Below are 13,686 nucleotides of genomic sequence, written 5' to 3' on the forward strand. Positions count from 1 at the left end.
TACATACTTCATAATGGGTCCCACAGTAAGGGATCCACCGAAAGTGGATTGGCTGGTGTACCTCACACTAGCTATATAGCTGCTGTAGGTACGTGTCGTGCGAAGACAAGCACTGATGCTCGCACAACGAGCACTGACGCTCCTCGAGCTCCGAGTTGTACGAGCAGTTCAAAGGAGATCAAAGTTACGTTGGCCCCACAGTGATGTATTTATTATATCTTCACTGTTCATCTGTTTTTAGAGTTCATTTTAGAGCATTATCCAAAAAATGAATCATATCCAAAGATTATATGGACCACACCATATATAGCAGTGGAGATAATGATTTTCGCCGTTAAACAATTTGTAGAGCCCACCGTAACATTTATTTTGCATCCAATCTGTTCATAAAAACACAAATATTTGAATGAAGAGGAAAAATAATTTTTATATTGATTCAAAACTTTTGTGACCCCAAAAAGGGTTTCAATGGTAGACGTTCAATCCCCCACTGGTTTTTGCAGTGTGGTCCACTTGATAGTTATATTTGTCTTATTTTTCGTCCAAAGCCTTAAGACGAGCTCTTCAAATGGATGAATGGTTTGGATATAACACATACCTCATGATTAGACCCATGGAACTTGCTGACGTCAATAGCTAGTGTGAGGTACACCAGCCAATCCAATTGCGCTAGAACGGAAGTGGATTGCGTACTGAGTAAACTCAGTTGGCCCACCGTAATTTACGTATTTGATCCACTCTATCCATCCATTTTATTAGATGGTTTTAAGGCACATGCCAAAAAATGAAGCATATCCAAAGCTTAGGTGGAGCACGTGAAACTGTGTGAATTGAATGTTTACCATTGAAAAATTCTTGGGGGCCACAAAAGTTTTGTATCAACCTGATATTTCTGTTTTTTATTCATCCATGTCCATGTGATCTTATGAACAATTTGGATGACAAATAAATATCACTGGGCCCTATGAAGATTTCAATGGTGGAAATCATTATTCCTACTGTTTCATATGGTGTGGTCAACTTGAAACTTAGATAAATTTATTTTGGTTATTATTAGAGTAATTTCTTATGAAAATGTATATTTTTTTTGGGCCCCATTAAATGAAAAATTATTATTTAATGCTTTTTTTTTTTTTATACAAATTTTTAATTTCTAAATATGCAAATGTGTATTTAGGCATGTCCTGAAGTTTCATTAAAAAATTTCACCGTTATCTCTATGTTTTCACATTTTTCTCCGCATTTCCGGTTATCGGCGATATTATCGCCGATAACGATATTATATCTTTATCTCTGGCCAGCGAAACTTGTAGCAATACCGACAACTCGAACACTGGTTGTAACTTGTAAGATTCATTCCTCACTACCACTGTATTTCTTTTGTATGAGTGGCTGAATCTCATGCTTTACAATCATGTCTATCAGGTGCGGATAAATCACCCTTTCCTTCAGCTAGAATCTCTCAGATTTTGGGCAGGTCTTTTGTTGCTTTTAATATGAGACAGCTGTTTTGGAACTCTTATTTAACAGGCGTTGGTATAGAGGATGCTTCCTCTTGCTGTTACATGTTAGGGAAGCTCGCTTGCCCTTTCATGTTGTCATGATTTGATAGAGTAGCAGTGGGGGCTTGTCTTGCATGCTGGTTAGAGTTTCAGAATAAGCCCAAACTTGATGGCATTAGATATCAACAACTATTGGAAAAGTATCAGCTTCTTTCCATTACTGGACGGTTGAGACTTCTGTGCTCCCTGCCAATGAGGCCTGGGCTCCAATACCCAGATGAGTTTTATGTTGTTTCAATAATAGAGGCAAACAATTAGTAGCTGGAGTCTTACCAATTCATAACTCACAGCTTAACCAAACCCGTGCCATCATTATTTACTTATTTGATAGTTGACTAACTTTATTGAGAAACTTTCTTCTTATCAAAACTAAGGACACAGTCCTTGATAGAGTGGAATGGCAGAAAAGGATTCGTGTAGCTGACTCCAATTAGTTGGCAAAAGGCTTAGATGATGATGATGTTCTTATCAAGCCTGCTATGCATTTCTCTGCACTTTGCTATTTTGCATCATTGAGAATGTGATGAGGATGAGGATGATGATGATTGATGTTCTTATCAAGCCTGCTGCAGCTGATGATGTTTGTCGTGCTTATCAAGCCTGCTGCAGCTGATGATGTTTGTCGTGCTTATCAAGCCTGCTTTTCTCCCTGCCACACTTTGCTATTTTGTATCGTTGAGATTGGTCATTCAGTGATGATTATTGATGTTCTTATCAAGCATGCTTTTCTCTTTGTCACTTTGCTATTTTGCATCATTGAGATTGGTCATTCATTGACTGACATTGTTCTCTGTAGACATGGGATGGGTAGAAAATTCCCCCTTTTTTGTGTTCATTTGCTGTCTTAAATCTCACTTTTTTGAGGTTTTCTGCTTGTTGCCGTTTTAAAATTTCTGCTTGCTTGCTTTCTCACTTGCTCCTAGCACTGCTTAATCACACTATGAAATCTTGAGGCTATTAAATTAAACATGTGGTTTTCTAATTTGTGCTGATGCCAAAGACTCTACACTCTTCTTTCTTCTTTCAAGAAAATTATTTCATTGGTATATACGAGCAGTGTTCATATTATCGGCGAAAAATCGATAATATCGCCGATATTATCGGTGTCGCTGGAGTTGCGACACCGAAACTCACTTTTTTCGTTTTTCTTCCTAATATCGGCGAATATTCGGCGATTTTATCAATTTTTAATGTAAAAAATAGTTGTCGACCAAAAATCGCATCTCTGTCAAGGGATAACTGTAGCCGACAACTCCTCCTTGACGATAAAAGGGACGATAATATAGGGAGCTGCGAAAATACCAAAAAAAATCGAGAAAAAAAGGGAAAAAAGAAACTTTTGGAAGTATGTACCTGTAGAATAGGATCGTTGATCGGAATTAATGGGGCGAAAAATATGCGAAATCTTGAGAAATTTGGAGAGATTTTTCGAGTTTTTAGGGTTCCCTTCCGGAACCTCTTCTATTGGCGGCTTTTGCTCGAGTTTTTTCAGGGTTTCGGGTTTTGAAACCCTTTTACAGAATCAGATTGCGTATGAGTTACTCGGTACGCTTTTATCGTGCTGAGTAAACTCAGTTGGGCCTACTGTGAATGTATGTGGGTTATCCACACCGTCCATACATTTTTCTAGCTCATTTCAGTGGTTGAGCCAAAAATTGAAGAATTCCCAAAACTCAAGTGGACCACACCACAGGAAACAGTGGGAATAATGACTTCCACCGTTGAAACCTCATTAGGGCCCATAGTGATGTTTATTTATTATCCAACCTGTTCATAAGATCACACAGACATGGATGAAGGGAAAACACAAATAAAAGATTGATCCAAATGTTCTGTGGCCCCAAGAAATTTTGGACGGTAGAATTTCAATTCACACTGTTTCCAGTGGTGAGGTCCACTTGAGATTTGGATGTACTTAGTTTTTGGTTTAGAGCCCTAAAATTATATGTTAAAAAGGATGGACGGAGTGGATAAAATATTTAAATCATGGTGGGCCCCACAGACTTTACTCAGTACGCTTAGCGTGCTAAGTTACTCGGTACGCAATCCGCGTCCCCTTCTATTGTGTCCTACCCCGCTCGCTCAGACGGTAATCCGTCCGAGTAGGGCTCTGTGGGGCCCACCATGATGTAAGTATTTTATCCACACCGTTAATTGCTTTTCTTAGATTATTTTAAGATCTTACTATGAAAATGAAGTAGGTCCACAACTCCAGTGGACCACACCAAAGGAAGATACAGAGATAATGACACCCACCGTTGAAACCTTCCTAAGGGCCACCGTGATGCTTTTTTACCATCCAACCTATTCATAAGGTCATGTAGACGTTGATGAAGTGAAAAAACAAATATCAGCTTAATCCAAAACTTCTCCAGCTCCAAGAAGTTTTTAATGGTGGACGTTCAATCCCCAGTTTGTGGTCCACTTAAGCCCTATACTTGCCTCAGTTTTTGGCTCATATGTTAAAATGATCTGAGAAAAATGATGAACGGCGTGATAAAACACTTACATCACGGTGGGCCCCGCAGATCCCTGCTTGGACGGTAATACGTCCGGGCGGGGGTAGGCTGCAATCCGCGTCCCTTTGGAGTGAAAGCAGCAGGCATGCTGACCTCGGTGGCTTGGATGTCACCAAGTTCCGTGGACCCCACCATGATGAATGTGTTATATCCACACGGTCCATCCATTTGGCGAGATCAATTTAGGTCATGAACCCAAAAATTAGACAGATCCAAATCTTGGGTGGACCACACCATAGAAAGCAGTGGGGACAATGATTCCTATCGTTGAAAACTTCCTAGGGCCCACAATGATCTTTATTTGTCATCCAAGCTGTCCATAAGATTGCATAGTCATCGATGAAGGTAAAAAACAAAAATTACATTGATCCAAAACTTCTATGGCCCCTAAGAAATTTTCAACGATAGACGTTCAAATTCACACTATTTATTGCGGTGTGGTCCACTTAATCATTGGATATGCTTCATCTTTGGAATCAAGCCCTATAATTATACGGTAAAGTGGATGGACGGAGTGGATAAAAGTATATAAATCAGTGGACCCCATAGAGTTGACTCAGTCCACAAAGTATTACATGAACTCATTTTAATTACAATTGGAGTGATTTTGATTATAGTGGGCTCCATAAAGTATTATATAAACTCATTTTGATTACAATTGGAGCGATTTCTTATGGCAACGCATGCTTTTTGAGCCCTATTAAATGAAAACTTATTATTTAATGCATTGTTTTGTAATTTTTTTTATTCCTAAATATGCAAATATGTGTATTTAGGCATGCCCTGAAGTTTTACTGAAAAATTCCATCAATTTCCCCATTTTTCGCCATTTTTCTTCGCATTTCCAGTTATCGGCGATATTATCGGCGATAACGATATTATATCTTTATCTCCGGTCAGCGAAACTTGTAACGATACCGACAACTTGAACACTGTATATGAGAAAAGAAACCTCTTGTTAACCATACCTTTCAATGAATGGTATCTTTCATTATCTTACCATGCTTATATTATGAAATGAGGCTAAGACTGATGTATTTCTTAGGAAGCTTTATATTGCTGATGCAAGGCCAAGAAAGAATGCCTTAGCAAATGGTGCGATGGGTGGTGGTTCTGAGTCATCTTCTAATTATTTCCAATCTGAGGTCTCTCTATGGTTCCATCTCTCCAGTGGAATATCTCATATTCATAAAAAAATTTTCTTTGTCATTTGTTATTGATACATTTTGTATATGTAATTTGCCATTTAGGTTGTTTTCTTTGGGATTGACAATATTCATGCAATGAGGGACAGTCTTGCTCGACTTAGAGATTATCTTGACACTCATGGTACTACTTCATCAGATGGAATGTCATCATTCTTGGTGAGCTATTGCTTATGCCCTTGCGATTGAATGCTGCAAATCAACATGAACTTATCATTAGTATTTTTCCAGAAAATTATGTTTTTATATCATTGTTTGGAGGTAGGAGTCTGTCTAGATTAGAGTTTATTGATAAATAAGAATCGTTCATGGTCGATATCATTCAAGGTCATCAATTAATCCATTTCAGTTGTTAAGCTACCCCAAAAGATGAACCACATGATCATTATGTCAGGAGTTAGAAGTTCCCATTTGGTGATAGATGGATTGGGTGGATACAGGAATGCCCTTTATCAGCTACCTTGTCTATTCTTATCAATTGGTTTGTTTTTGAAAGGTATTCATATTAATGAACCCCATCTTGTTTCTTTAAGAGCATTCAAGGGTTGAGACAAGGTGACCATCTTTTGTCCTGCCAATTTCCCCATTAAGGCCATAGTCTTATCTTGATAATCGGAAGGGTGTCTGAGTTACATCTTCAAGGTTTTTTGGGTTGGAACCTAGGGATTATTATTTCTTATCTCCATTTTTGGATGATACGCAAATTTTGTGTGTTGCTTCGTCCAAAAAAGAAAAAAGGATCTTTAAAGGCGCTCAGTGTTTTGATGTGGCTTGAGGTCTTACGGTTAATTTTGCAAAAAAGCTCTATTGCAGGTGTAGCTCTGAATGATGATGCAGTTCAATAGTTTGCTGATTGGATGAGTTGCAGGAAAGTGACACTGTAGTTTCCTTATCGTACTCCTGGGTGATATTCCATAGGCATCTTCTTTATGGGAATCGGTTAAGAGTGTAGAGAAAAAAGGCTGGGCAGGTGGAAGTGCAGATATCACTCCTTTGAAAGTAGAATCACCCGCATTAAATCTATTATTTTGATGCTGTCGGTGTACTTCATGCCTTTGTTTGAGATCCCAATGTTTATAAAATAATTACAAATCATCTCCTGTAGACTTCTCAAGGTCATCAGCAAGATTATCTCCTAATCCCAGCGTGCATACATTCCTGGTAGATCGGTCATGGAAGTTCCTTCCTTTCATGACTAACAGGCTCATAGATGAGTGCCATAAGAAAGTTGTCTCTTGTCTTCTATTCAAAGTGGAGCTGTAAAAGGCCCATGACTGTGCCAATTGGAACCTTCTTGTTAATGACTATGGATGTGGGCCGTACAATTGTACAGCCCACCTAGATGACTGTAATAAGGGGTCATACAGTTGTATGCTCCACCTGTCTTTAGTTTTGTTCATGTGTTCCTTTATTTAGTTCATTAGGCCTACTTAATATGCACATGTCATATTGTAAGTAGGTGAGGGGTATTTTTGGCATTTTTGCTTAATATAAAAAGGTAGTAGGGATGTACGACCCTAGTTTTTTCTCTCCATACTTTTTTTTTTCCCATCTCCTTTCTTTCTCCTTTTTATTCTACAACCCTAGTTCTCTCTCCTTACTCTTTTTCCCATCTCCTTTCTCTCTTTTTTATTTCCTTTCACTTTTACATGACTCTACATGGTATTAGAGTGGGTTCCGTTCTGATTTTCTCCACTTTCTTCTCTTTCATCTTATAAAAATTCTTTTTTCGTTTCCTCTTTGCTCGTCATATCTCCCTTGTACTGAAAGTTCTCTAAGAAACCTAGGGTTTTTTTTTTTTTTTTTTATGCGTGTGCCAAGCCTGTTTATTGATTTGCGTGTGAGTGTGAATGGCATGTTTGTGATCATCGCTCCTCTTTTGTTCGGTTGGAACGTGGGGGATGATTGTTTTGTCAAGTGTGGTGTGTATATCGTGTGGAGCAAGGTGTTCCTTTTCCGTTACGATACGGCCTTAAAGGCCGATAAATATTGGTGACAGCCGTCACCATTACTCAATATGGGGATGACACGAGGCAGTTGGTTTTTTGAGACTGTATCGGGTAATATAAGGGCTGTAACTTCCGTTGTGGGGCAAAACGACAACTTTTTTTTCTTTTCTTCTATTTAAATCCATTTTCTCGTCATTTTTCCACTTTTCTCATTCTACCATAAATATGTTCAAAACAAAAAAAGAATACATATTTGGAATATTTACATTATTCTAGAATTTCAGATTTTTTTTTTTTTTTTGAAATTTTAGGAAAAAAAATCTACCATTACAATCGATACCCAAATAAGTAACAGTGGTGACCGTTACGGCCACCATTATCGATATAGAATACCTTGGTGTGGAGCATGCAAATTTTGAGTTCTTATATCTAGTAGAGTTAGCCCTCAGTTGTGTAAGCATTGTCTTATTCTCTTTAATTTCTTTTTGTAAAAGAAATGAATAGTGATCAAAGATCTGGGTTCCTAGATCTATTTGATTTTCTAGCATTTCAAATAACCTCTATAAAATTAAATGGAGCAAATTATCTCTAGCGGGCTTTTTCTATTCAAGTGTTATTCACAGCCAAATGCAAATTAAATTATCTGACTGAGGAGAAATGTGATGAAAGTGATAACATGTACAATCAGTGGATCAAGGAAAATGCTCAAGTCATGACATGGTTGTGGAACGGTATATTAGCCACTTACTAATGATCTAAAGAAACAACGTCGACAATGTGAGGAGTTCCATTGGTTAAATCCCTATCTTGCTTGAAACTGGAATATGATGTGTGCGCAAATCTTGGGTGGCAAGGATGTTATATTCCTAAATGAAGTTTATGCTCTCCTTCAACGTGTATCACTTGGCTTTGTGGTGGAGCCAATGATAATTCTGCTTTAACATAATTTACCGAACGAGGTAGAGGTGGTGGTTGTGGGGGCCAAGCTAATCAAGGTGGCGATAAAGTTAATCAAGGTGGGTCGTAGTGATGTAGAGGGAGGTCGTGAACCTAGGAATTGTACTCTATGTAGGCGTACAAATCACACTGTTAAGAAATGTTGGAACATCCATGGATGTCAGCTTGAGCAAATCAAGCATTTTATTCTGAAGAGAGCAACGGGTCTTGTTTTGTTGCTTCTACTCCAACTTGGTAGCTAAGTCCATTTGGTGACATAGTTATGCTTACCAAAGATGAGTATTCCAAGTTATCTAAGAATCAACCTATCTTTGCCACTACTTCCACTTCTACAGCTACATTCGTGAACTCAGGTGTGAATTGTTTAGGGTCCATGTTCGTTGCTCAATGGCTCAATGACTTTGGAGCTTCTGACCATACGGCAGATGAGTCCCAATTTTTTTCGTCTATTATACATTATTATTGAGCTCATCGATCACTCTAGTAGACAATACACGGTCCAAAATGTGTGGAATGAGTATTGTTCATCCAAGTTCTTTTCTTTGATGGTCATCTATTTTCTATGTGCCTAAATTTCTTTTTGGCCTACGCCTGTTAGTAAACACACAAAATCATTGAATTTCTCTATGATTTTCGATACTTGACACTGTTTTTAGGATCTAAAGGCAAAGAAAAAGATTGGTGGAGGGCATGAACATGCTAGGCTTTATTATCAAGACCATGAAGTAATTGGAGTAATAGTACATGACAACATCTCCACTTACTAGTGGCATTGTCGTCTCGGTCACTCATCCTTGAAAATTCTCAAAAGTATCATTCTTTCATTATCGTCTGTCTTGATTTTAGAATGCTAAGTGTGTGTTAAGTAAGCATGGAGTGTGTGTACTGACATGGGTGTGTACTAACAAGCTAACCCAAAAAAAAGAAAGAAAAAAAAAGTCACTTTTTCACCATGTGTGGAAAAGTGTAGTGTAGTTCCATTTGCTTTGGTTCATTCAGATATTTGGGGACCTGTTTTCATCTTGACTATGTTAGGGTATAAGTATTTTGTTACCTTTGTTGACGATTTATCAAGAATGACTTGGCTTTATTTAACGAAAGACAGATATGAATTTTCATCAATGTTTAAGATCTTTCATATCGAAGTACAAAGTCAATTTAACTTCATAGTGTGTGTGTTTCATTTATATAATGCTAAAGAGTTTATATCCAATTCTTTTAGCTTGTATTTATCTAAAAATGGGATATTGCATAAAAAATCATGTGCCCACACCATAACAAAACAATTTCATAGAACATGAAAACCGTCATTTACTTGAGGTGACATGTACCTTGTTGATTCATATGAATGTCCTAAAAAGTTCTTGGAGTGATGTAGTTTTAACAACATGTTATCTGATCAATAGAATATTGTCTACCCTCTTGATGGTCAGTTGCCTCGTGTAGTTTTGTTTCCAAGTATTTCTTTGTTCTCTTTCCCCTCTCGGATTTTTGGTTGTCAATGATTTATTTACCAGTTGGAGTCGGGCCATGATAAATTAGACCCTAAAGTAAAGGTGTGCCAAAACGGTTACCTGACGACCAATGTTGTCAAATTGCATATGTGATTGCACAATTGCATATGCGATCGCATGGCATATCTTTTTTTTTTTTTTTTTTTTTTAAAGAATACAAATTTGAAAAAAAGGAAAAAAATTATTAAAAAAATAGGAAAAACTTTTGTAATTAGTACACATGATTGGATTGGGTTATTTTACTTATTTCATTATAGTTTGAGTGTTTCATTAAGTTATATATGTAATTACTTATATTATATTATATAAATTTTAACAAAACAATCAATAAGCTACATTAAAAGATAATTAATTATTAAAAAACCTTTGAACAAAGAAATTTTATTGATTAATGGATAACTTGAAACAACTTACAAGTTATAACTTAGAACTTAATTTACAAAAAATAACCACAACTTATAAAATACAAAAATTAAACTTGGAATAATTGTAGATAGATTAGAGTAAGAGAGAGAGGTGTAAGAGAGAGAGTAAGAGATTTAGAGCTTTGGAGTAAAGAATAGTGAAAATGGAGGGGAAATGAGTGCCTATTTATAGGCCAGAGTTCTCCAAATCGAAAATAAAAATAAAAATTGCTTTCACTCTAGCTATTGGGAAATATGCGATTGCATGTAAAGTATGCCATGGCATACTTGTCAGGATCGCATATGCCATCATGGCACATGCGATTTGATCCATAGTATGCACACATGCGATCGCATTTGACAACAATTCTGGTACCACTTGTGAGTTCGTGTGGGAGGGAATTTGGTCACATGCAAGAGTAAAGCGCAAAATGTTATGGCCTGATTAAGTGATGAAGTAGAATATAGAGCGATGGCTTGTACCACTTGTGAGTTTGTGTGGATTAAGAAACTGTTGCAGGAAATCGGTTTTGCAGTGAACCTACTGATCAATTAGTTTATGATAATCACGCAGCCTGCTACATTGCAAATAATCGCTTTTATAATGAGATAACCAAGTATACCGAAGTCTTTTGTTATTTTATACATGAGACGGTTTCTAGTAGTCTATGTCTTATGTTCAGTGTCAAGATCAAGTTATTGATGTATTCACCAAGGCTCTTGACTGTAGTTAGTCTGCACGTATTTATTCCAAGCCAGCCATTAACTACATCTACGCTCCAGCCTGGATGAATGTAATATGGGGTCATATGCTTGTACGGTCCATCAAGTCTTTCGTTTTGTCCATGTGTCCCTTTATTTACTTTATTAGATGAACTTAATATGTGCATGTCATATTGTAGGTAGGTGAGAGGTATTTTTGGCATTTTTGCATTTTTGGCTTAATTTAGAAAGGGAGAGTAGGGACATACAACCCTAATTTTCTCTATTCCTTCTCTTTTTATCATCTCATTTCTTCCTCTTTTCTATTTCCTTCCAATTTCACATAACTCTACACTTTTAATATATTTAATGGGGCATATGGGTTTCAACATAAAGTGGTAGAGTTGGATCTATATCTGCATTTATGTTCCTGGTATTTGATTCTTATTAATGGCTTCATGCTGGTTTTTCATTTTTTATTTAGACTTGAGCATGGAATCTGCTGGGGTGGTCATATTTCCCCTCTGCACTTAACAATTGTAGCAGAATCCTTGTCAAAACTTCTAAAGAAAGTGCTCTCTTTCAGCATCATCAAAAGGCATGTCCGTGGACAGCGGGGAGATGAAAATCAGTTGTGTGCAATGTGGAAATGTCACTTTGCTATCAGATACAGATATGTGAATGAGGCACTTTATTTTAGGGTTATCCTTACTGGTTTGAAGTGGCATCGGATCCCAAAACCAATCTCACCAAAAGCTACATCACTGGCATAAATCTTTGCAATGATCAGACCAAGATTGTTGCTCTTGCAATCAGGTGCAAGTTCGATACACTTACCATCAGGAATTTGTGAATTCCACTTTCCTTTGGTAGGGCCTGTGTTGGACTTTGCAATACTGTCATTGAGCATTTCAAGTAACGGTTGTGACAGGTCAGATTGACCCATGGGCCAATTGGCCCAACCCATTTCTAAGTCGGGTTTGGGTCAAGTCTGATCGTGTTGCAGGTCAGCCTTGGGCAAAAAACGTAGTCCATTTAGATTAATGGTCTGGGATCTGGTTTAGGCCAACCTGACCCGAAACCTGGTCAACTTGCCCATATATTGAATCAATAGGCTGGGCTAAATGACCAAACCATGACCCGAAACAAAAGTATTCTAATATACACGTGTATGATTGTTCTTCTGCAAGTGTGTAGATGAGATGAAATACAATACACACGTTTGATTAAAAAACCCAATCCCATAAGCATGTGATAGTGAGCTACATACACATGAAAAACTCTAAGAACAAAGAATCCTAGTATGAGAGATTAAAGTTAGTATATGAGTCAGGTTGGGTGAGTCTGTTGAGTGTGACCTGACTGCATTTAAATTGGTTGGGTCAGGTTGGTTTCGGGCTCTAGAAATTTTAAGCAGGTCGGGTCGGGTTGGGTTACTGTGTAATTGGTAGTGGGTTGGGTTAGGGCCAGATTTATTGACCCGTTTTATTAAATGGGTCGATCTTGGGCTGATCCTGACCCATTGCCTGGCGCAATTTCAGTAGGAGACTAGCCTCATGGAAAAGCAAGCTCCCGTACTTTGGAAATTTTCTCCCTATCTACCTACTGTCCATCCTAGTATGTCTGGTTGCCGTTGTAAATAAAGTTGGATTGCTTCGGAAAACATTCTTATTAAATCACAGTGATGAGGGACATAAATTCCACCTGGTTGCATGAGAGGTGGTTTGCAGGCCTATAAGCGTTAGCAGTCTGGGTATAAGAAGCTTTGGGACTGCTAACATTGCTCAATTATCCAAATGGTAGTGGAAAATGGGCTGTGGAGAATCCTCATTGATTATATATATTTATTCTGAATGCTAAATTTGATCTCGCTGCCAATAGTTGGGGCATTAATAGTGCCTTTATAAGGTTTTGGATCTAATATGTAGAGAATCATCACGTGGGCAAAATCCTTCTGCAGCTGCCATCTCCATTTCAGAGTGGGGAATGGGATATCTGTCTGCTTCTGGAAGGATATCTGGTGCTCAGGAGTTACGTTATGCAAGCTATTTGGATTGTTATATGCCCCTCTCGGACAGTAAGGGTGCTCCTGTGAGTCAGTTTTTTTTTTTTTCAAAGAATCAGTGGCAAAATAGTTTTTTCTGAAGAGATCTCAATGAATGCTGAAATTGGATGCTAAACTCATTTTATTAAGTCTCCTATATGAAATTTCATATCCCTGGTGCAGGCAAGGATAAAGGATATGAATCCTTTGGGTAAACAGTTTTTTTTTTTTTTTTTCTTTCTGTCATTCCACTCTTGTGCACCTTTTCGGACAGGATGATCAGCCGGCCTGCCTCGTTTCTCTCAGTCTGGACCACTCCTGTAACTTTGAAGGACAAAGGCTTTGTATGTCTTGCCTGCCTCATCAAAATTCTGGCAGTTGATGGTCTCTAAAGCAGTCACATCTCTATTGCAAACTGGTGTCATGTGTTATTCGAGCAAGGAATTGGTCGATCATCTCCTAATTAATTGCTCATATGCTAGAAGCATTTGGGAAGAGGTTTACTCGTAAGTTTGAAATCGCTTGGATCATGCGAATATCTGTCTTAAAGCTTATCGACAGGTGTGCTGCTGCTGCTTGGGGATCCCATGGCAGGATCCTCTGAAGTATGGCCGTGCATACTTCTCTGGACCATTTGGCTAGAAAGAAACCATTGGTTCTTCAGCAATGAAGGTCCAGTGCCAACGTCTGTCAAAAAAAATTCTCAGACAATTACCGACTTGGGCCAAAGGCAGATGAAACTTCAAGGATTATGCTCATTCCATGTTCCTTTCCAACTGTGAGGAGATTATTAATTGCTGAAAATGAAAAGCATGATTTTCATTGGAAAC

At 37.9% G+C, this 13,686-nt stretch overlaps 1 protein-coding gene across 7 annotated transcripts in view; it reads left to right on the forward strand.

The window, feature by feature from the left end:
• Positions 1-13,686, forward strand: part of LOC131235711 (phosphatidylinositol-3-phosphatase myotubularin-1) — a 124,651-nt gene that overhangs the window by 65,608 nt on the left and 45,357 nt on the right. For all 7 annotated transcript variants that reach the window (XM_058233024.1, XM_058233023.1, XM_058233020.1 and 4 more), the window contains 2 exons: positions 5,127-5,226; positions 5,332-5,445. In XM_058233024.1, coding sequence (XP_058089007.1) covers positions 5,127-5,226; positions 5,332-5,445 — 214 coding nt within the window. The remainder of the gene's footprint in view (positions 1-5,126; positions 5,227-5,331; positions 5,446-13,686) is intronic.

This window comes from Magnolia sinica, chromosome 19, assembly GCF_029962835.1.
Source record: "Magnolia sinica isolate HGM2019 chromosome 19, MsV1, whole genome shotgun sequence".
In the NCBI taxonomy this organism is placed as follows: Eukaryota; Viridiplantae; Streptophyta; class Magnoliopsida; order Magnoliales; family Magnoliaceae; genus Magnolia; species Magnolia sinica.